Source organism: Brassica napus, chromosome A1 (assembly GCF_020379485.1).
Source record: "Brassica napus cultivar Da-Ae chromosome A1, Da-Ae, whole genome shotgun sequence".
NCBI lineage: Eukaryota > Viridiplantae > Streptophyta > Magnoliopsida > Brassicales > Brassicaceae > Brassica > Brassica napus.
Window position 1 is genome coordinate 6,911,172 of NC_063434.1, and position 21,163 is coordinate 6,932,334.

Genomic DNA, 21,163 nt, shown 5'->3' on the forward strand with positions numbered 1-21,163 from the left:
GCACGGAAGTGCGGGTCAAGTTCTAGTTTGGTATTAAGTTACAAGTATTATTAATTTATTAACATATCTAATTAGTTATATGATATATAGGTGTACAAATAATGAAGTTATGTTGTCACTAGAAGAAGCTCTGGAAAGTTATCATTAAAAGATACATCTTTGAGTTATTGTCAAATTATTACATATTATCATGCAAAGCTTTTTGGAACTGGTTATCTAGATACTCATCCTGGATTATATGGTTATATCCCAAGATTTTTATTCCTTTCTTTGGTGGATAGAAGGCTAACTGTGAATCTGTGATCAATACTGTATCAAAATATTCGATTATGTCGGGTAGGCCACAATAAGTTACGTTAGAAAGATATCAAAACAAAACACAAATCATGTAAGCTTCTCACAGTAATCATTAAGTTCAGGAAAACACTGCAAAATTAATCATATTCATTTAGTTCATAATCTCTAATGTTTTCTAGACATGCTGTAACAACTCAACTATGCTTTAATTAACTAATAGAATAAGTAAATCAAAACCAGCATATCCACGTTAGTTATATGTCATACATATTTTTTACAGAAATGGATTTGGGGAATGGAAGTTAAAGGGAAAACAAAGTCACAAGGTAAGAACACATGCATGATGGGTGTATTGTACCGAATGCTTCAAAATTAGGTACACGAAAGTACATACATTTGTTACTTCCTATCCTTCCTTTCGATAAAGCCTCCCATTTTATTTCTTTTCAATTGTTTTTGGCCAAACAACTTTTTCAGAAGCAATATATTGTATTTAAGAAATGATGGTGAATATGCTTAACCACCTTTTTATATATATAATATACCTTTTTTTTTAGAAGAAATCTTACAATCTAAAGGATTAATATTGGATGAAGATAGTTCGACAAAACACTATTGAGAATTTATGAACATTTCTTTTAACCCCTAAACGAGGTCGTGACTAATTCGCGAAGCCTATAGAGCGTCGGGTACTATTATAATCTAGAGAATGCATTCATATTCTACGTTGACCTAACCGTGATTGAAAGTCAATCACCATATAAATATTGATCAATATCAAATTATTGATTCTTTTTTTTTTTTTTTGAAACACCAACTAAAAAGTGTGACGCTAGTCTGAATTTTGGTATAGAAAATCTCGACCTGGTAACAAAAACATGTCTTAGATTTTTAAAAACTTGTTGGAATATTATGATTTTTTAAGAGAAAAGGAAAGGGAGCACTTTCTGTGAACCGAAGCATGTTACGCAGATCGCACGCGCCGTGCCGACTGCCGACCAAATCTCTAATCCATGTCTCTCCTACACACATGTTTGGCTTTTGTCTTCATCCTCTGTTTTATTAAAAAAGAATAAAAACGTTTCTCACAATATTTTATTTTGTTTGACCTGAAGTAACTTCATATCTGTAGAAGGTTTATGTTTGATCTCCATATCTGAGGTATATCTTTAAACATGGCCGTTTATGTTTTTCTTTATTTTTTTTTATGGATAGATCGAGTTTTCTTATCAAACTTAGACTAAGACTTAACTAGTCCATATACATAGACTGATAGACACACCCATATGTGCATGTACACTAGACGACATATTGAACATTTAGATGATTAAACAAATGACTATAATAACAATAAACTCAAATCGGGCCTTTAGATTCAGTTACAACAACAAACATTTTCTTAACTCACTTGCGTAAGCATAAAAGTTTCACTAGCTAGTATGTTTATCATGGTTTGATAACAAGTGACACATAAAAATCACTTAGGATATTTCAAATAGAGAAAACATAATAAAAAACGTGTCATATATAGAATCATTGACACCATGCTGATGCATCAACATTCAAAAGTTCGTATACAATGATCTTATAAAAACATCTCCAATATAAAACTCTATTTTTTCTCCAAAATGAAGTAAAAATGAAATAAAGTAAAGTTGCTTCAACTCTATTTCATTTCCCACTTTATAATGGAGTGATGAACAAACAAAAAATAGAATAATCCATTAAATATAAAGTTGAGTTTGAATATTTTTTACTCTATATTCATTTATATTCATTTTTACTCCATGAGGATGAAAATGCCCTAACCAAAGAAAAACTTGGGAATTGAAATATTAAAAGGAAATTTTGGGTCAGGTCAACACTTAAATTGCATATTACCACCGTACAATAGCTGAGACTGACTTTGAAAAGCCTTTGCACATTAATTGAGAGTTTGACCTTCAAACGTTAACACGCTATGACTTTTCACTAATGATACCCACCAATACACCATACAAAAAGGTCTGGTCACCAAAAACATATAAGCTTAACCACTAATTCGTTCTGCTTCTCGTTATAAAATCGTGAATAGCATGTTATATTTGTTTGTTCAACGATTTGACAAATACTCTTGAATGAAGAGTTCGGTCTTACCTGAAAATAGCCTCATGTGCGTAAACAGCAACGAAGGTTCGATAAACTTAAATTTCTCGTGATACGAAGAATTAATTTTGTTTTAGGAAAGTAAAATCTCTTTGTTAACTTTACATGATAGAGAACACAATGAATAAATTCTTTCAAGAAAAAAAAAATGTAAAATACACATCAAACTCTTTATAAGAAATAAAAATAAAAATATATTGGTATTAGTGACATGTTAAAACACAACATCAAATATGCACATGTGGTATATACACGCACGCACACAAATTACCGTTCAACGGTCACACCTCAAAGGCTATATATATAAAGAGGGTTGCTTTGCTCTATTCTCAGAACCAACTCAGTCTTCTTCTTCATCTTGAACTGTAACACAAAACAGAGAGCGACGTATAGCAAACCAAAGCTCCATTCTTTTCGATCTAACCATCTTCTCCACTTCAAACCCATTTCTGAAAACGTATTTTTAAATCATAATTTCTCCAAAAGTTTTCATTTTTGTTTCTGAATAACAATGAAGAGGCTCCGAGGTTTCAAGATCGGACACAGATTCGTTAAGATCTTCAAATGGATAATCCGAAGTAGAAGAATCCAAACCGGGAAACGCCAATGTCTGACCGGAATCCTCAACCCGGTTCAAAAAATCTGTTCTTTAGCACGGTGCCTCCGTCGTGGAGCTAATAGACTCTGCGGCGGAAAGAAAACGGGTCAGACCCGGTTAGGTAACGAACCGAAACCGGCGGCTGTTCCCAAGGGGCATTTAGTGGTTCACGTGGGAGAAGCCGGCGACGATACGCGGCGCGTGGTGGTTCCGGTGATTTATTTTAACCATCCTCTGTTCGGAGAGTTGCTGGAGCAGGCGGAGCGGGTTTACGGGTTTGAACAATCGGGTCGGATTACGATACCTTGTCGGGTGTCGGATTTTGAGAAGGTTCAGATGAGGATCGCCGCGTGGGATCGTTGCCGACAGAAGCGGACTTTCAAGATTATTCTCTAATTTTGACTTCAATAAATAAATAAAAACAAATAAATATTTAGCTTTTTTTTTTCTTCTCCTAGTTGAGGAAAAAAAAGAGTGCAAATGTCAATTACAGAGACAAGAATATATATATTACGTTAACTTAATTTTTATAAAAAGTATTATAATACAAAAATATATTAAGTAAATATAAAAAATATTAAAAACCCTACAACTATGTTCTATTGAATTAGTTAAAAACATCTACTAAGTAAATCTTAAGCCATATCAATTTAACAAATGTATCTCTAACAAAATACACACAAAATATGATGAGAGAGTAGGTTTGAGTATTTGGTATTCAGGTCGGTTCTTTTCTATTTTGGTTCTTTGGGTCATAAACATTTGGACTCATATAGATATTTGAATTTTTTTTTATTCGGGTTTAGATTGGTTCCTTTCGTGTCTGGGTCGGTTTGGAATCACTATTCAAATAAATGTAAAATACATGTAATATTGGGTAAATAGCAAGTCTAGGTCGGTTCAGATATTTAAGATTTGAAAAAGATTAAAAGTACCTGAAAATGATCTGAAACTAGAAAAATATTTGAAAACCCAACAAATACCCAAAATATATTCAAATACCCGGAAAAGATCTGAATGCTTCCTGGGATATAACTCGAGTAACCGAAAATACCTAAAATTTTAGCTGAATGCCCAATTTTTTTTTTAAAAAAAAATCTGAATTACCTGAAACCTGAAAATATAACTGAAAACTCAAACCCAAAAAAATATCTATAATACCAAAAACATATCTGAAATGCTCAAATATACCTAATATACACAAATTATTTTTTTGTACTTTGGGTACTCGACTAGATCTTAAGTATGATCCGTACTGAGCCAAGATCAGCTGGTCCAAAAAACTACCCAATATTTACATTTTTCTGGACATGGAGACGAGCAGATTTTTTTTTGGATTGAAGTAAATGCATAGGCTTAAGAGAGAGAGAGATAGTTAAATAAAAATATACCTACAAAAAAATCTTAAATAAACTAATTCTTAAAATATATAATTTTAATAAGATTCTCTTCTTCAATATTATACGATTTTGTACATAGTAATGTACAACAATCCCAAAATATTAATTCATATTAAACTTTGTCTATAATCCAAATTGCTCTTTCGGAGCGCATGTCAAAATCAGTTTTTTTTATAACATCTTTCTTTATTGATTTCAAATCAATGTAATAGATTACATGAAACATAAATTACAATAAACATATTGTTAAGAAGAACTTTTAACAGAGATAGCAATAACACGATGCTTCCTAACACATTCGTAGGATAGGCTGATTCACTAGCTTTCCTCCATTTTGTTCTTGGTCTTGTAAGATCTATCTTTCGGCTCTCATTCCTTTTGACTAGATGCCTTTTTTCTTTTAATAAATCTTTAGATGCGATCCATATGTTACATCGCGATCTGTTCCAAACACTCCCGCTGCAGGAGATAACATGCTTTGTTGTAAGTGCCCATGGCGATAATAATCTTTTGCTTTGAACCCAATATAGCTGAATCTTCAATTTATTTTTTTGTGGGAACATCTTGCGGCTCCTTAATGCTGCTTCTCTTTCAGAATTGACAAATCCTTTTGAGAAAATCATAAAAACCTTCCTATTATACTCCGGTGCCGTTGCTTCCTCATTATCCGACTCCTTGGTCTTTATAATGGTTCGAGAAACCTTAAACAGATTCATCACAGACCTTACTAACTCCAAAAGAACCATCGAACCCATACTTTAAGATATGAAATAATGGCATGCTCCTCTTTAATCTACCAAGCAAGATCGTTGATGAAAACAAAACCGTAATAAGTGGTTCACAAAACAGCACCATCTTCAATGGAGGTGGCCATGGTGGCTTTGTAGAAACATTCGATTGGAATCGAAGTAAATCATCATGCCAGTAGACTGACGAAACAAAACCAACAGATTGAAGATATAGACATACCCCAACCGCCGTAAATAAACTATCAATTTTGGAAATTGGAGGACAAAGACCATCACTAAACCACCGATACCGGAAAGCTTGTGTCAGAGAAATTCTCATCCCGAAGGAGAGAAGCATCGCATTATTTTCGGAACCGAATATCAAAGGCCCATACCAAATCGCCATAAAATTATCAACGACATGATCAAAATAAACCCACTACTGTCATCAGAAATGGGAGAGTCTTGAGTACAAAATTCCCAAATCTCCCATAGCAACATCATCTTGGCCAAAAACATACTAGTCACATTGTGTAAAGAAATAGAAATAACTGGGTATAAAATCCGGCGGACAGAGCCGCCGGAGAAAACGGTTATTGACTTATTGTTTTGTAAAGTCGCCTTATGAATCGCTTTTACGGTTAAAGGCACAATAGTCTAGGTGTATTCAAAACTGTTTTTTCTTATAATGGTTAGATTCTTGTCAAAATATTTATCAAGTGGCAAAGGATTGAACAAATAGATTTTTTTTTTATTCTGTTATTAGCTAACAAACATGTTAATAATTTTATTAACAAAAATAATCTCGCGCTTTGAAAACGCGGATCAAAATCTAATTTACTTTAAACTTGTTTATTCTGTTAAACGAGCTGTAACAGAGAAAATGTAAAGTTAAAATTGGCAGAAAATTTAATGTCAAATTCGGCATCTTTTCGCGATTGATGTTAAAAGCTATCGAAATATCATCTAAAAGTGTATTTTCAACCAAATTTAAATAACACTAGGTTCTTGTCCGCGCTACGCGCGGATAATATTTTAATTTTTTTTCCATATTTTTGTACTATTATGTCAATTGTTTAGTTTTATAAAATGTTATGTTTTTACTGTAAATTTGGAATTAAAAATCTAATTTTTCCTTACTGTAAAGTAAGTTAATTTTGTTTGAATCTTACCACAATACATTATACATGAAGAGAATATAGTTGGTCTTTATATTCTTATTTGGTGTAATATTGAAAATTTTGATGGTTTGTTTAAATGATTTTTTTAAATTATATATTTTAGGATTGATTTTCGTGACTATATTCTATAATTATCTGAAAACAATTGTTTGTCTCATATAGACATCCACATAAATATGGACTTATGATAAATTTGTTCATTGGAATATTTAGTTTCACTTTCAGCTTTATTTTCTTTTTTGGCACCCTCATGCTAGCTTGTGGGGTAGCCAACTTGGTGCAAAAAGATTTACAAAAGCTGATCGAGATGCGCGTGATCGGACACCTTTTGCTAGGCTATTCGTACGGAATTTTAAAGATCTAGGAATATAAGCAATAGAAAATTCAGAAAATTCTTTGGATACAGCCTGTATTTCGTCGAGCTCCGAGTCCAACGCAGGCCAATCTTCCTCCTTTTGAATGAGTATAACCAGTTGTTCACAGTCAATTGAAAGACCATCTCTCTGTGTCCAAACTTCAGTATCACTTGCATTGCCCATAGCAAACCTTCAGCTTCCGCTTGCAGTGGTGATTTGGTGCGTGTATATCGGCCCTTGCTCCAAACAGCATTGGAAAGTCACTATCCATTAACACAAAGCCAAGTCCAGAAATGTCTCTTTCATTTATCCAGGATGTCTAGCAGGAGCGTTTCTTTGCGGAGGAACAGTTGTGTCCGTTACCTCAACTCCCATATTAATTTTCATAATCTCGTTTACACGTTGAGCTATCCTCCAAAACTCTGCTTCAATTTTATTCGCTAATAGGAAAGACATAATTCCTACGATACTATTAATGATTTTTTTTTGTAACACCGATACGACAAACTTATGTTTTATTTAACAAAACTATTATTTCAATTTTGTATTAAAGAATCAATCATATTTTATATTATCCATAATTTTAGTAAATTTGCTTGTTTGTCATGTTTTTATTAGGTTTTAGATAAATTAATGATTTATTATTTATTTTTAGCTAATTGGTTAATTTATTAATTTAAAAAGACCCTTGATGAATATTATATATATATTAAAAATGAATTTTATTTTAGTAATATTAAATTTCTATTTTATATTAAAACTTAGTTAGTTTTTCTTATTTTTCATATTTTATTAGGTTTTAGACTTTTAGATAGGTTATTGATTTATTATTAATTTCTAACTGATTCTCTAATGTGTTAATTAAAAAAATACCCTTAATGAATTTTATATATAATTAAAAATGAATTTTATTTTAATCATATAAAATTGATATGTTATATTAATATTAAATAATTGATTCTAAAATAATATAATAAAATTATCTAAAAAATTTAAAATAAGATAATTCTTATATATATTTTGTTGTTATCTGAAGACAATATTTTTATTATAAAAGTTAAAAAGAAACAAAAAATTATAATTAAATATTATTCAAGAAAAAATATTTATATAATGATATTTTCTAAACTATTTCTAAGATATTAGTGTTTAAAAAAATTTTAACACGGGATGTTTAGAATACAGAATTATGCTTATGAGAGAGTGGCTCGGGAATGAGCTTCAAGATGGGTCGAATGGGCTCTGAAAATAGCTTTTTATTTTGACGCAAGCCTAGTCCGGATGACATGGCATCTTGGTTGGTTCATAATATTTTATCCATGTGGCATGGCTTAGAAAGAAAGGATTTAGTACCTTTTATATAGTAGGATGTGACTTCCATTCCATCCACTTTATGTGAATAACTCAATAGATTATACAAACATACCAATACATTTTAATTTGATGTCATTCGAGTATGTTAGTAATAAAAATATAATTCATTTATATTGTAAGAAAGTAGAAACTCTAGTATATTCTGGATTCCGGCTAGATGTTGTTTCTTATTACACGAAGTGTTTTGTGTAGCATCTGTCATGAGCATCAAATATAGTATATGTTACCAACACGAACAGATCAAGAGTTTTTGACACGGGGTTAGTTATGATATTATGGAGCAAGGTTATTTGTAGGATGGATATATACATCATTTGTTTAAAGTTTGACAAGGCATATTCATATTGAGATACGGTCTACACTAGTGAAATAAGGATCCAATTCCTATTATGGTTAGGCTTATGAGTTATGAACCGACTTTGAATTGTGTATATATCTTTGTGTCTACACTCTAATGAATCAAGTTAATTTGATAACAAATCATGAATTCTATAAATCATGAATTCTATATTATTATGGTTACGCTTGTGGATCGAAGTTAAAGTTTCTGCAACATAAGTTTTGTGATTAAAAACAAATCATGAATCCAACTTACTAATTGAAGTTCAGTGAAAGTAATTAGACGTATAGGAAAGATGAAATATCGTTCTCAGAATTTCAATAGTTTTGAAACTTATTAATGTTAGTAGGGAAAATGTGGTTTGGAGCTAGATTCTGTTACATATTTTGTGTACTGACCAATATAAAGAATACAAAGATTTAACTTTTATAAGTCTTCGCAATTTGTATCTTTTTAGGTTTATCTAATAAGGATTTTTAATGTAAAACCCCCTCAATTAAGTTTATTTTGGATAAAAACCCTTGAACTAAATATTCAATGAAAAAACCCCCAACCTAAGTAATCGTAATGAATTGGCCCCTCCGTTACTTGTCACGTTAAAATTTTGAAAACCCCGTTTAGTTGAAACAGAGCGTTTACTATCAACAGAAAAACGACCTGGTTTTCTTCTTCTTCTTCTTCATATCTGAGACTCGAAAATACCCAAATATAAATTAGGGTTCTTCAAATTTTTGAGTTTATATTTGTTCCTCAAGTTAAAGCTTTTGTTTTCCTCTCCCAGTTAAGTTTTAGTTTACGTAATTGAAAACGTACGGTGTTTGATTCTCGAAAAGTTGATGTTGCTTGAGAGTTTTAGAGCCAATTTTTAGAAGTGATACTGTATATTGTAGCTTGTGTCTTTGAATATCATTGTGGTTCAAAAACTGTCATTGTGGTTGTAGCTCTTGAGATTGAACCTTGATTAAATCCTCCAACAGAAAAAGTGAAGCAAGGAAGCTTACCACACAAGAAAAAGAACAAGAAGAAGAAGTGACCAAGGAGTCACGTAGAAGAATGAAGAAGTGGAAGCAAGAGATTGATTACCACCCAAAGAAAGAAGAAGAAGCAAAAGCCAACTAAAAACAAGAAGTCCAACGAGAAGTTGAGATGTGACTTTAGTCACAAAGAAGCTATCAAGGAAGAGTGAAGAGAAAGAGCAAGGTTGTGTTAAGATGAAACACAAGTAAACAAAAACAGAGAGTGTGAGTGAAGTAAAATAGAGTGAAGGTGAGTGAAGTAAAATAGAGTGAAGGTGAGAGAAGCTCTTGAAGTAAAATAGAGTGAAGGTGAGAGAAGCTCACCAAGTATGAACAAGAGAAGAAAGAGAGGCCGGCCGTGAGAAGAGTCGACTCAGCTCTCGGTTTCAACTCTAACACCAGACTATAACTCACCCTCTCCCAAACTTAGCGTTTCTCAAACTTTCACAATCACCAAATAAAACTCAGAATCCTTCTCCTTTAAAAATTAGGGTTTATCCCTAATCTCTCGTAGGAATTTTTAAGACATTTAAAAATTTAAAATTAAATCATAAACAACATGACATTTTACTTAAACATCATACTGTTTTATTAACAAATCCTATTGTTTTAAGACATTCCCAAAACGATGTGTTTGGTTTAACGTGACGAGTAACGGATGGCCAATTCATTACAATTATATAGGTTGGGGTTTTTTCCATTGAATTTTTAATTTAGAGGTTTTTATCCAAAATAAACTTAATTGAGGGAGTTTTACGTTAAAAATCCATCTAATAATGTTAAACAAAGATTTTAGATGTAGAAAATTAGAAATATGATTGATGGACAGTACAATGTGAACAACAGATACAATATACTTATGATTCAAATTGTACTTTTCAATACTATAGGCATCTAGCTGGAGTAGCTCAGTTGGATAGAGCGTGTGGCTGTTAACCACAAGGTCGGAGGTTCGACCCCTCCCTCTAGCGGTTGCTTTATTTTTCGCTGATTAACTCATTAAACTCACTATAGGAGAACTAAACATCACAACTACCAATCATGAAACTAAACACTCCCTTGTCTCTAAGCACGATTGCATTGTTCTGAAGCAGAAAAATATTGAGATAGTCATTTTAGCCTTTACTTCATGGAATCGAATTATTGTTATTTAGTTTTGCTTGCTTCGAGATCTTAACCACTTTCTTGCACCTAATGTGTTTTGGGTCTTTCTATGGTTTCTCTATTTTTCGCTGATTAACTCATTAACTCACTATAGGAGAACTAAACATCACAACTACCAATCATGAAACTAAACACTCCCTTGTCTCTAAGAATGATTGCATTGTTCTGAAGCAGAAAAATATTGAGATAGTCATTTTAGCCTTTACTTCATGGAATCGAATTATTGTTATTTAGTTTTGCTTGCTTCAAGATATTAACCACTTTCTTGCACCTAATGTGTTTTGGAGTCTTTCTATGGTTGGCCGTATATTTTTGGTCAACCGAGTCATGTTAACTCTCGGAAAGCTTTTACAGAGCAATGTTACTTTTGAAAGCAACTTTGAAGAATTTGAATGATTCTGAGAAAGTCAAGAAGACTAAACTTTGATCAATTCGCTTTTATAAATTTATTAAGCTTGTGCGACCAAAACCGTGCATACGGCAAAAATTGTTATTAGAAAATAGCACAATAGTTTATAACAATTTGTGAAATAAAGCATTGTGAACAAAAAAAAAAATCAAATTGCTAATAATTTCACTTAAGAAACAGTGTTCATCATAATCAAAAGCGATGTCAACTCGGGGATATTTTCATCAAAAAAAGGACAAGTTTTAGTTATTTAATTAGTTTGAAAAATGCGATATTAATTTGTTTTTTTAACTTGCCCCTTGTTTAATGGTTTAAACGATCAAGTAGTGACCTTATTGATGATTAATCCAATTAGAGTGCTCGTTGTAGAGCTTGCATGTGACGACTATTACGCTAAAACATATTGATTTAGGGCTTTTATATTAAAAAAAAATGATCATGCTTAGCATTAGAGTTTTCTTCTTTTTGTTTAAGAGACCAAAAGTCATTGTGGTATGATTATTTATGGAATTGCAAAAAAAAAAAAAAAAAAAAGGTATGACTATTTTTGGTATTTTCGTTCTTTTAGCTTTATAATTTAACTCTTATATTATACGTATCTCTGTTTTTCTTAATTTTCGAAAACGTCTCATAACACTCCAAGATTTAGGCACACCAACATCATCAATGTGGAATTGTGGATCGTTAACGAACTCACGAACGTATATGCATGTTCAGTTACAAAAAAAAAATGCTGTTCAGTTAAGTGATAGAGAGAAAGGATTTTGAAAAGTGTACTTTCCAATGAAATCGAATGGCACTTGTTAGTTGTTGCTGGCTTTGGATCGGTTGTACAAGAGTGGCTCTCACGTTAACACAATAATGCCCCATCCCCCAAAATATAGTTTTTTATTTTCTTGAAAAAACATAAAGATTTTGGGCTAATGTTTATATGTGTATATTTATTGTTTGGTCAGCAAATACAGGACATTTGAATTGATTTTGTGCTAAGACTCTAATGTTTTCTAATAAAATATATCCAGTCTCATAAAAAATAATCAAATCAAATGCGAACGAACGAATCAAATGCCAGGAACTAACTTGTTTAGAAATAAGAAAGTCGTAGAGATTTGGTCAACGATGTAAAACTCTGTTAGACTTTGTATTAGTATCATCAACAATGTACATTCAAACACTCTACCCACACATGTATATATAAATGATGATAATGTACTCTTGAGAAAGTCACATACGAACAAAGGAAAGCAAACAAACCAAACATTTGCTTTTTACCCGGTTTAGACAACGATCTTTCATGGCTTACACTAACAAGATTCCAGCAGCAGCTGCGGTTGCGACAGCGATGCTCTTTTTAGCAGTTATGATGGCTCCCCGGTGGACGGAGGCACAAACGATGCCAAATCTGGATCCAGTGTGCACAATATTGATTACTGACATTATGACAAAATGCTACTTATCGGGGAATTTGGCGCCATCTACAGAATGCTGCGATGATCTCAAATCGGCGAACAGTAAGCAAGTAACGTGTCTCTGCGACAATTTCATTGCACATCCTTCTAACAACAACGTCACACAAGCTCTCTTGGAGGTATACCACCACGACTGTGGCGTTGCTGACAAATTCGTCTGCAAAGGTACCTACTTTAAATTTTCCAGCCTTATATGCTTTTTTATTTTGTGTGGTAGTAGCCTTGTAGGAGTTTTATAGTTTCAGTCTTATGATATAGGTATGCATTTTATTATATCGTATATTCACATCTTTGCATTATTATTTGTATAATTTGTATTAGTTGTAGCGCTTGAGCTCGTCCTGCCAAAATCTAAAGACAAATGATCTTAGTTATGTTCAGAATCAGTTTTGTCTCCAAATATTAAAAATGTATAGACAAAAATGTTAAGGAATCTTTACAATTTTACTAGAATCTGCCATGAAAGGAGTGCTGGATTGTAATTTGCTGGAAATTAAGCTTTTCAGTGCAATTTTGTAAGAAGAGTTATTATGGTGGTTTTATGGTAATTAAATTGAATTTGGTTTGGTTGCAAAGCAGGAAACTCCAATGGAGGAGCAGCTAAGAAGATCAGTGCATCAATTGGTCTACTTGGTTTGGCTACAAGTCTATTCTTTTAATTAATTAAAGCTTGGGCTTATCAAATACTATTGTGTAATTCTTCTTCTTTCTTATTTTGTTGTTTGTATTTTTGTTTTCTTCCAAATCTGACAACTGGGAAACCAATATATTCATTTAGTTGGTCTTTGCATTTGTAACAAGCTTTGTTAGTAAATGGTTATATTGTAACTTGTAAGTCTGCTTCTGAAATATATTATTGGATTATCCTTCACTATTATTACAGAAAAGATCTTATAAAAGAAAATGCTTTGAAAAATTATCAAAATTTTGGTAAAACGAAAATGGGGAAATAGTTGCGAAAAAAAAATGAGAGGAAATTGTTTATCTACATCATTTCAAACCAAAACTTGAGTTCCACATGCACTCTCATTACTTTTTTTGAACACTTAATTATAACTAAATAATATTTATAAAATTTGTAAATATCTAAAAGAAACTAATGAAATTACGATTAACAATTTATTAATATTTTTAAAAAGATGTAGAAAATTTTGAAAATATTAGTAATAAAAATTGTATAATTATAAAAATATAATTAAATAATATATTTCGAAATTTATAATGCATATTTCAATATATTTATTTTAATGATGATTTATGAATTATTACCATATTTTAAGAAGTTTACCAATAATATAAATCAACATTAAATGTAATGTATTAGTTATTGTCATATTATATAAAGTTTACCAAAAATATATGTCAGTATTAAATGTGATTGTCCATGTCATATTAACTATAAGTCATGTCATCAATCTTGTTAGCCATATCATCATTGTTTTTGTAAAAATGATTGTAGAGAAGACATGTGGCAAAATCACTTCGCAAATATAGTCCAGGGGATATGTACTCCACCTTCCTAAATACTCCTTCTGTTTTTAAAATATGCATATTCTAGATTTTTCACATATATTAAGAAAACTCATTAAATATGCATTGTTTTTTGTGAATAACAATTTTTCATAACTTTTAGCCAATAGAAATTCAATAAACACCATTAATTTTTTTGAAACTTACAATTTTTCATAAAATCATACATTGAAAAGGTAAAAAATGTATCTTTTTGAAACAAAATTTTTTTCTAGAACATACATCTTTTATGAACGGAGGAAGTATAAGTTTTTTTTGGGTAAAACACATTTATTAAGAAAATTAGTTTTTATCTAAAAAATATCACTAAAATTTTAAATTAAAAACTATTCAACCAATTACAAAATAGAACTATTAAATTTGATTGGTTCTACAGTTTTTGATAAACTTATAGACAAAGCTACCTAAAAAGATGAGAACATCATACATATTGGAACATAAAAACTATTCTAAACATCGTATATTTAGAAAGAGAGGGAGTATTGTTTTTTGATCGACAAACAATATGTATGCATCTAGCTAATAATGCAAATATATTTGAGTTTATAAATGTTATTTATGTTCAAAACACTTTGGTTCGGTTTGGTTCGGTTCAATTGAATCGTTTACGGTTTTGTACCACGAAAAAGGTAAGAGTCCGGTTAAAATCCGACGATGATCTTATCCATTTAAGATAGAGAGAAAGAAGAAGAAGGTGCTAGAACAATATTTTCGAAATCGAAACAAAAGAAAAAGACGAGACTTTAACAAACACTTCTTCGTACCTAAACCAAATCACACTCTTTGTCTCCTCTCTCTCGCCGATCGTAAAGGATGGACGCGACGAAGCTAAGTGAACTCAAGCTCTTCATCGAGCAGTGCAAGTCTGACCCTTCCCTTCTCTCTACACCTTCCCTCTCCTTCTTCCGCGACTATCTCCACAGGTTCTGACCGAACCCTCTTACGCTTCGATCTACTCTGTTTTCTTTGGTTTGTATTAATCTGTTTGTGTTTGAGATTCAGAAAGTTTTGATCTTTGTGTCTCTCTGCTCGTTTAAAGTGTGTACTTGTTCCTGTCCTTATATAAAGTTTTGATCTTTGTGGCTCTGTTTACTTGTTCGTGTGTTATATATACTGATCTCTCGTGTGATTGGTAGACCCTTTTCTCTGTTGTTGAAGAACGGTCCTGTCTTTTGATCCGTGAGGGTACTCTGCTTGCTTGCTTGTTCATTTGATGAGTGTTGTCTCTTTCAGTCTTGGTGCTAAGATTCCCACTGCCGCTAATGAAGAACACACAGACTCCAAAGCGGTATGTACGTTTGATTGAGATTCATTTGTGTTTTTTTGCAGTAGAGTTTGTGTGTGTTGATTGATTTGTTTCTGTTTTAAACAGAAGAGTTTCGTAGTGGAAGAAGAGAGTGATGATGATGATATGGAGGAAACTGAAGATCCCAAACCCAAAGTTGAGGAGGAAGAGGAAGAAGAAGAAGAGGACGAGATTGTTGAATCTGATGTGGAGCTTGAAGGAGACACTGTTGAACCTGATAATGACCCTCCTCAGAAGGTAGTAAGCAACATATGATTTACTAGCTTCTCTCTGCTTATTATCTCTTTGTAACTCCTTTTGCTTTTTCTTTTGGTTTAGATGGGAGATGCATCAGTGGAAGTGACCGATGAGAACCGGGAAGCTGCTCAAGAAGCTAAGGGCAAAGCCATGGAGGCTCTCTCTGAAGGCAAGTTTGATGAAGCGATTGAGCATTTGACTCAGGCTATAACGTTGAATCCCACATCAGCTATTATGTATGGAAACAGAGGTGAGTACTAGTTGAAACAGAGCTTGGCCTCTAGTTAATTTGTGCCTAACTTGTCTATGTTGTGGTTTCAGCTAGTGTCTACATTAAGCTGAAGAAGCCAAACGCTGCTATTCGAGACGCAAACGCTGCTTTGGAGGTATAATTTTTCTCAGGAGATTTGTTTTTTTTTTCTAATGATGATGATAGCTAATCTTTCTGTGTTTGGGGATGGCAGATTAACCCTGATTCTGCCAAGGGATACAAGGCACGAGGCATGGCTCGAGCCATGCTTGGAGAATGGGCAGAGGCTGCAAAAGACCTACACCTTGCGTCTACGATAGACTATGATGAGGAAATTAGTGCTGTGCTCAAAAAGGTATTGATTCTTGTTTTGAATTTCATAAACAATGCATTAGTGTAAGTTTTCTGTTGGTCATCGTCTTGAAATTTATTAGGTTGAGCCAAACGCTCATAAGCTTGAGGAGCATCGTAGGAAGTATGACAGACTAAGGAAGGAAAGAGATGACAAGAAGGCTGCACGTGATAGACAACGTCGCCGCGCTGAAGCTCAGGTATAGCTTTGTTAGATCATGATAGTATCAGTTAGCTAACTAAATGTGGGTTTAATTGGATAATCATGTTTTAGGTTTTGTCTAATTATCTTGGGGTTAATCCATGTATCTTTTTTTTTTGTTCTGTAAGGCTGCCTATGATAAAGCTAAGAAAGAAGAACAATCATCATCAAGCAGACCATCAGGAGGCGGTTTCCCAGGCGGTATGCCCGGTGGATTCCCCGGGGGTATGCCTGGTGCAGGCGGTATGCCAGGCGGTTTCCCTGGAGGTATGCCAGGCGGATTTCCGGAAGGAAAGCCTGGTGCAGGAGCTGGTGGTATGCCTGGTGCAGGCGCTGGTGGTATGCCGGGTGGTGTTGACTTTAGCAAAATATTGAACGTAAGAGTGTGAACTTAGCAAAAGTTTAGATTTTTGCATGAACAAAGAAGGGATCTGATATTTTTGAGAATGGTTATAATAATTTTGTTGAGCAGGATCCTGAGCTAATGACGGCATTTAGTGACCCAGAAGTCATGGCTGCTCTTCAAGATGGTATTATAAATTACTGTTGATGTTAATACTTATTGGTTTGAGTTACCGTGAGGTTAAAGTTATATATATTGTGGTTGAACAGTGATGAAGAACCCTGCGAATCTAGCCAAGCATCAGGCGAACCCGAAGGTGGCTCCAGTGATTGCAAAGATGATGGGCAAGTTCGGAGGAGCACCTAAGTAAAAAAAAAAACAGAACAGCTTTTGGTCTTTTGCAATTTATGTGGTAACTTCGTGAGATGAGTGATATGTTGGTGATCTTTTTGTATTTTGTGTTTTCGTTGTGAGAGAAGTTTGAACAGCAACATCACTCTTTTACAAATTCGTTAATAAAATTATCTCATGTTCGTTTTTTTACCTTCCCTAAAATCTATTAAAGGTTTGAAAGACAACAAAAGCAAATCGTTTTGTATTATGGCCATAAATGGTGACATCGTTCTTTAAAGATTGCTCTCGTCATGTCTATGAAAATTGGTGAATGCTATTTGAAATTTCATTTTGACATTTCCAAAAATTCACTATATACAAGTAATGAGTATACACTTTGTGTGTGCAAGAGAATACAAGTGTAGTGTGTACACTTTGCACTATGTCAGTAGACAACTTGGCAATTCTTAAGAGACAAATGTGTTATATTTTGTGATCCACAAATCTTCAGTGGAAATGTTTTTTCAAGGGAATTTAAAGTGATGAAGAATAAAATGAACTCTTTTGTTTAAAGTCGTTCGTTGACGAGACCAAATATATACAAGTTTAGTGTTGACGGTTTTACGTTCCCATTTAACTTTGTCGTCGTATCATCTCATTTCAAATGATTTGACCTGAAAGTCTTAAAAACAACTTTAAAGTTAAACCGACACACACTTAATTTAACGTTTGACTTATTTGAATCATTAAGAATCTGACCACTTGTAGTTTAATAGCAACTGGTAGATAAGTAAGTACATACATTTCAATTTTAAGGGATTATGAGGTTGGTGAAAAAAACATGTCGTAAAGTTATTTAACCATTAATTATTTGCACTACTGAACTTGTTTTGAAGGTTAAGAAAAACCTATTCCCTAAAATTATTTTGCAGTTATGTTACTTACTGAACACATTTTGAAAACGATATGAAAGTCCAAACTGTGATACGGCTAAGATGCTTAATTCAATGGCTCTTACCGGTGTGACAACTGATTCAGCTCAGGGAGGATTGTGATGTTGATGTACATTGAGAAATTCCTCCACATACTCAACTTAATTTGATTAGAATCATATCATTTTTGAAGATCAAAAAAAAAGAAAAAATGGAAAGACCAAATATATATGGTCAAAGATGAAATATACCAAAATAAGAGCCACGGCCATTCTAAGCTAAAAGGTTCAAACGTTGATGGCGAATCTTACATCATCTCGTCTTATTCGTCGAGGTTATAATAATAGTTTACTAGGTAGAGATCCGCGCCTTGCGCGGGGTGAGAATGTGTGGTAAATAATTCTATTTAGTTAAAAATTATGTGTATAGTGTGAAGAATACATGAATAACATATAATATTTGCATAGTTTGAGCTATGGTGATAAATTGTTCAGACATTGTTTTTATCTATGTTTGTTACTTTCTATGCAAATTAGTGAAACCTTAATGTTAAAAAAAACATGTTTAATATATGATGTTTAATTATAATATTTTTTCATAACGTTGAATCATAAACAAAGTGTACATTGTTAAGATGAAAATAATTATAAACTCGTGCAAACTGATCACTATTAAACGATATGGACCAGAAGTTGCGGAAATAAGAAATGATGGGCTCTTGAAATGAAGAAGAAATTATTAGAGCATACCAATTAAAAAAAAAACAAATTATTGGCCCAATAGATTGCAACCTCCTTTTTTTTTTTGAAAATTCGATTTAGAATTAAGAACAAAATGATATAAAATGTTTAAAGCCTTTCAGCTTTATTGTAGCTATGCAATTAAAGAACTTTCTAGGCCCCCAAACCCACGCCCCCAAGCCCACAACCCATTTGAATAGAAGCAAAAGAACGACTTTTAGAATTATCGAGACATAGTGTTAAAAAAAAGAAGCAATTTTCGAGACATGGAGAAATTGACCAGCGATCATAACGAAGAAGTGATGGAAACATTCAACAAAGACAGATCTATGACTGCAACATGGCGGAAGAGAGTCGAGGATTTGATTCTCTGAAGCTTTGAGTTTTGCTCCAGATTTGGAGATCAATGAAGCGCAAGAGAGTTTCAATTGATCAGAAGGTGTTCGAGTGCAATCGGGCGTTTATCTCATTCCAGATCCAGTAGGTTGTAGATTGCCAAGCAAGGAAGGTGAGAAGTCGCAGAGGGCGTGATGATTTCCGGGTCGGCAGCGTAGTCATTTGATCTACTGTGTGTGACCATCGGCGAGTCGGCGTCAATAAGCATCTTCGAGCCCAGATTGCCAGCAAGATTCTATTCATTTGCTCTAGTATGTTTCAACTCGAAAACTCTTTTCCCAGGTATCGTCTAATTATATTTAAAACAATAGAAAACTTTGATCGAAAAATAATATATAAACGATTATAACTAAAAAGCTCAATAATTTTATTAAGATGCATAATTATAAAACTTAAAATAAATTGTTCTATAGCAAGATTCTGAAACACAAAACATAGATATAAAATGTAAATAGGGTATGAATTAAAAGAAAAAAAGCATTCAAGTTTGATCAACTCTCCATGTCTGAATTCATAATTCTGTGGTAGGAATCCTGTGACCAAACAAACATAAGTGGATAGAAATTAGTGTAACCTCTTCATAGTTTTCCGCCAACCACCAAATACATATGCAAAATATGTCCATATAGTGTACTTACTTTGATTTGAAGTTTTGAATTTCTGCCATGTCATGATCAAATAAGATTTGAGAACCACCTTCTAGGTTAGTTACATAGTTGAAGCCACCTATTTAAGAAACATAAAATGTTACCATACTAAAGAAATAATTTAGAGATTATAATCTAGAAAATCATATTGCTAACCTTCTCCCCACACGATACTCCATGACCTCAAAACACACAGATCGACTTTAGCAGTTGAGGTACGGTAGTAATTGTTCAAAGTCACGGCTTCCTTTCCATAGGCAACACACTTGATGTGCTTCAAGCTGTAACTACCATATTGTTAGCAACTTGATGTATATGAAAAGCATAGATCTATTTAGAAATTAAAATCATGGTATAAGTCAGAAGTTCAAACCCTATGTTAACCAAATAAAACTCCATCCTGGTCGTCTGATAAGAATAAATCTCGTCAGGTCCTAGATCTCCAATTTGTTGCAACTCCCCCACAGCAACTATAGCTCCACAAAGGTCTATAAACATAATGGAAAGTATATTAAAATTGTTAGGTCGACCATGTTAGAAGACACTTACACATAATCTATCATAATATAAATGAAAATATATACTAACTTACCAATAGAATACATTGGATGCAATAGACCTTTGAGTACAGAACTGAAGTTGGCAAGGCAAAGAAAATTTGAAGCAATGATGGGTTCAATCTTTGTAAGAACTGTTGTGTCTGTGAACTTAATATTGTATTTGCTCCTTGTTGTTCTTATCAACGCAAAAGAAGGCCTTAATTTGAAATTATATATCTCAAACCAATCACCTTCTTCAAGATAGATTCCTTTAGGAAGATAAACATCATCCGGCAAAGTTGCTTCCATTGTAAATCCCTGCAGATATTTATAAACAATAAGTTTTAATTATATTTTTATATTAGATCTAATAATATTTGAAAAGGATAGCTTACTTTCTCATCTCCTAATACCATTACACAATGCTGGGGTATTCCTCCTCTCATGGTATTCCATTTGCTGACGACCTTAACACGTATGGCATGTGTAGGTGTCAATGGCTGCAACTGAGAAAGGAAAAAATACTCTGCCATCGAGAAAAAACAAAGTAAGTTTCTAGTCTATTCTATGGTCTATGATGGAGAAATTTATGTAAAATGTACTTTGCTTTATATACTGTTAGGTTCATTGCGATAAAATATTTCAGTGAACCAAATATGGGTATGTTAGCATAATCATAAATATTGTATATATATACATACCATTCTTCTGTTCGTCTGATTTATTAAAAATACGATGAATATATGTCCTTTAATTACTAACTATATAGTTATGGAGGTTGTTTAGTTTCAAGAAACTATATATATATTCTTTACTTTCTTCTCATCAGAAACATATATAACTTACGATCCTAGTATATAATATAACATATACAGGCTAA

General features: G+C 32.9%; 4 protein-coding genes and 1 non-coding gene across 7 annotated transcripts; 4 read left to right on the forward strand and 1 right to left on the reverse strand.

The window, feature by feature from the left end:
* The first annotated feature begins 2,489 nt into the window (after window positions 1-2,489).
* Window positions 2,490-8,235, forward strand: LOC106374674 (auxin-responsive protein SAUR36). Its single transcript, XM_013814646.3, has 2 exons — window positions 2,490-3,534; window positions 8,073-8,235. Exon 1 carries the CDS (start codon window positions 2,954-2,956, stop codon window positions 3,434-3,436), a length of 483 nt encoding a protein of 160 aa, XP_013670100.1. The 5' UTR covers window positions 2,490-2,953; the 3' UTR covers window positions 3,437-3,534; window positions 8,073-8,235.
* A 2,097-nt stretch (window positions 8,236-10,332) lies between these two features.
* On the forward strand, window positions 10,333-10,406 carry TRNAN-GUU. Its single transcript has one exon. It is a non-coding gene; the product is annotated as a tRNA-Asn (tRNA).
* A 1,524-nt stretch (window positions 10,407-11,930) lies between these two features.
* Window positions 11,931-13,351, forward strand: BNAA01G12350D (non-specific lipid transfer protein GPI-anchored 33). Of its 2 annotated transcripts, none has more exons than XM_048740801.1 (2): window positions 11,931-12,642; window positions 13,054-13,351. In XM_048740801.1, exons 1-2 carry the CDS (start codon window positions 12,303-12,305, stop codon window positions 13,134-13,136), a joined length of 423 nt encoding a protein of 140 aa, XP_048596758.1. In that variant the 5' UTR covers window positions 11,931-12,302; the 3' UTR covers window positions 13,137-13,351. The 2 variants fall into 2 exon arrangements, with proteins under 2 accessions (XP_048596758.1, XP_013670102.1); XM_013814648.3 differs by having other exon boundaries at window positions 11,936-12,642; window positions 13,057-13,351.
* A 1,318-nt stretch (window positions 13,352-14,669) lies between these two features.
* Window positions 14,670-17,234, forward strand: LOC106376536 (FAM10 family protein At4g22670). 2 transcript variants are annotated; one of them, XM_013816628.3, is made up of 10 exons: window positions 14,670-14,930; window positions 15,241-15,295; window positions 15,380-15,550; window positions 15,632-15,800; window positions 15,872-15,936; window positions 16,015-16,155; window positions 16,235-16,351; window positions 16,482-16,730; window positions 16,826-16,883; window positions 16,966-17,234. In XM_013816628.3, exons 1-10 carry the CDS (start codon window positions 14,821-14,823, stop codon window positions 17,064-17,066), a joined length of 1,236 nt encoding a protein of 411 aa, XP_013672082.1. In that variant the 5' UTR covers window positions 14,670-14,820; the 3' UTR covers window positions 17,067-17,234. The 2 variants fall into 2 exon arrangements, with proteins under 2 accessions (XP_013672082.1, XP_013672083.1); XM_013816629.3 differs by having other exon boundaries at window positions 15,383-15,550.
* Window positions 17,235-18,806: 1,572 nt separating this feature from the next.
* LOC106376537 lies at window positions 18,807-20,616 on the reverse strand. Its single transcript, XM_022716201.2, has 5 exons — window positions 20,337-20,616; window positions 20,118-20,232; window positions 19,901-20,025; window positions 19,736-19,823; window positions 18,807-19,630 (listed from the first exon to the last, which is right to left on the reverse strand). Exons 1-5 carry the CDS (start codon window positions 20,590-20,592, stop codon window positions 19,609-19,611), a joined length of 606 nt encoding a protein of 201 aa, XP_022571922.2. The 5' UTR covers window positions 20,593-20,616; the 3' UTR covers window positions 18,807-19,608.
* Window positions 20,617-21,163: the final 547 nt, after the last annotated feature.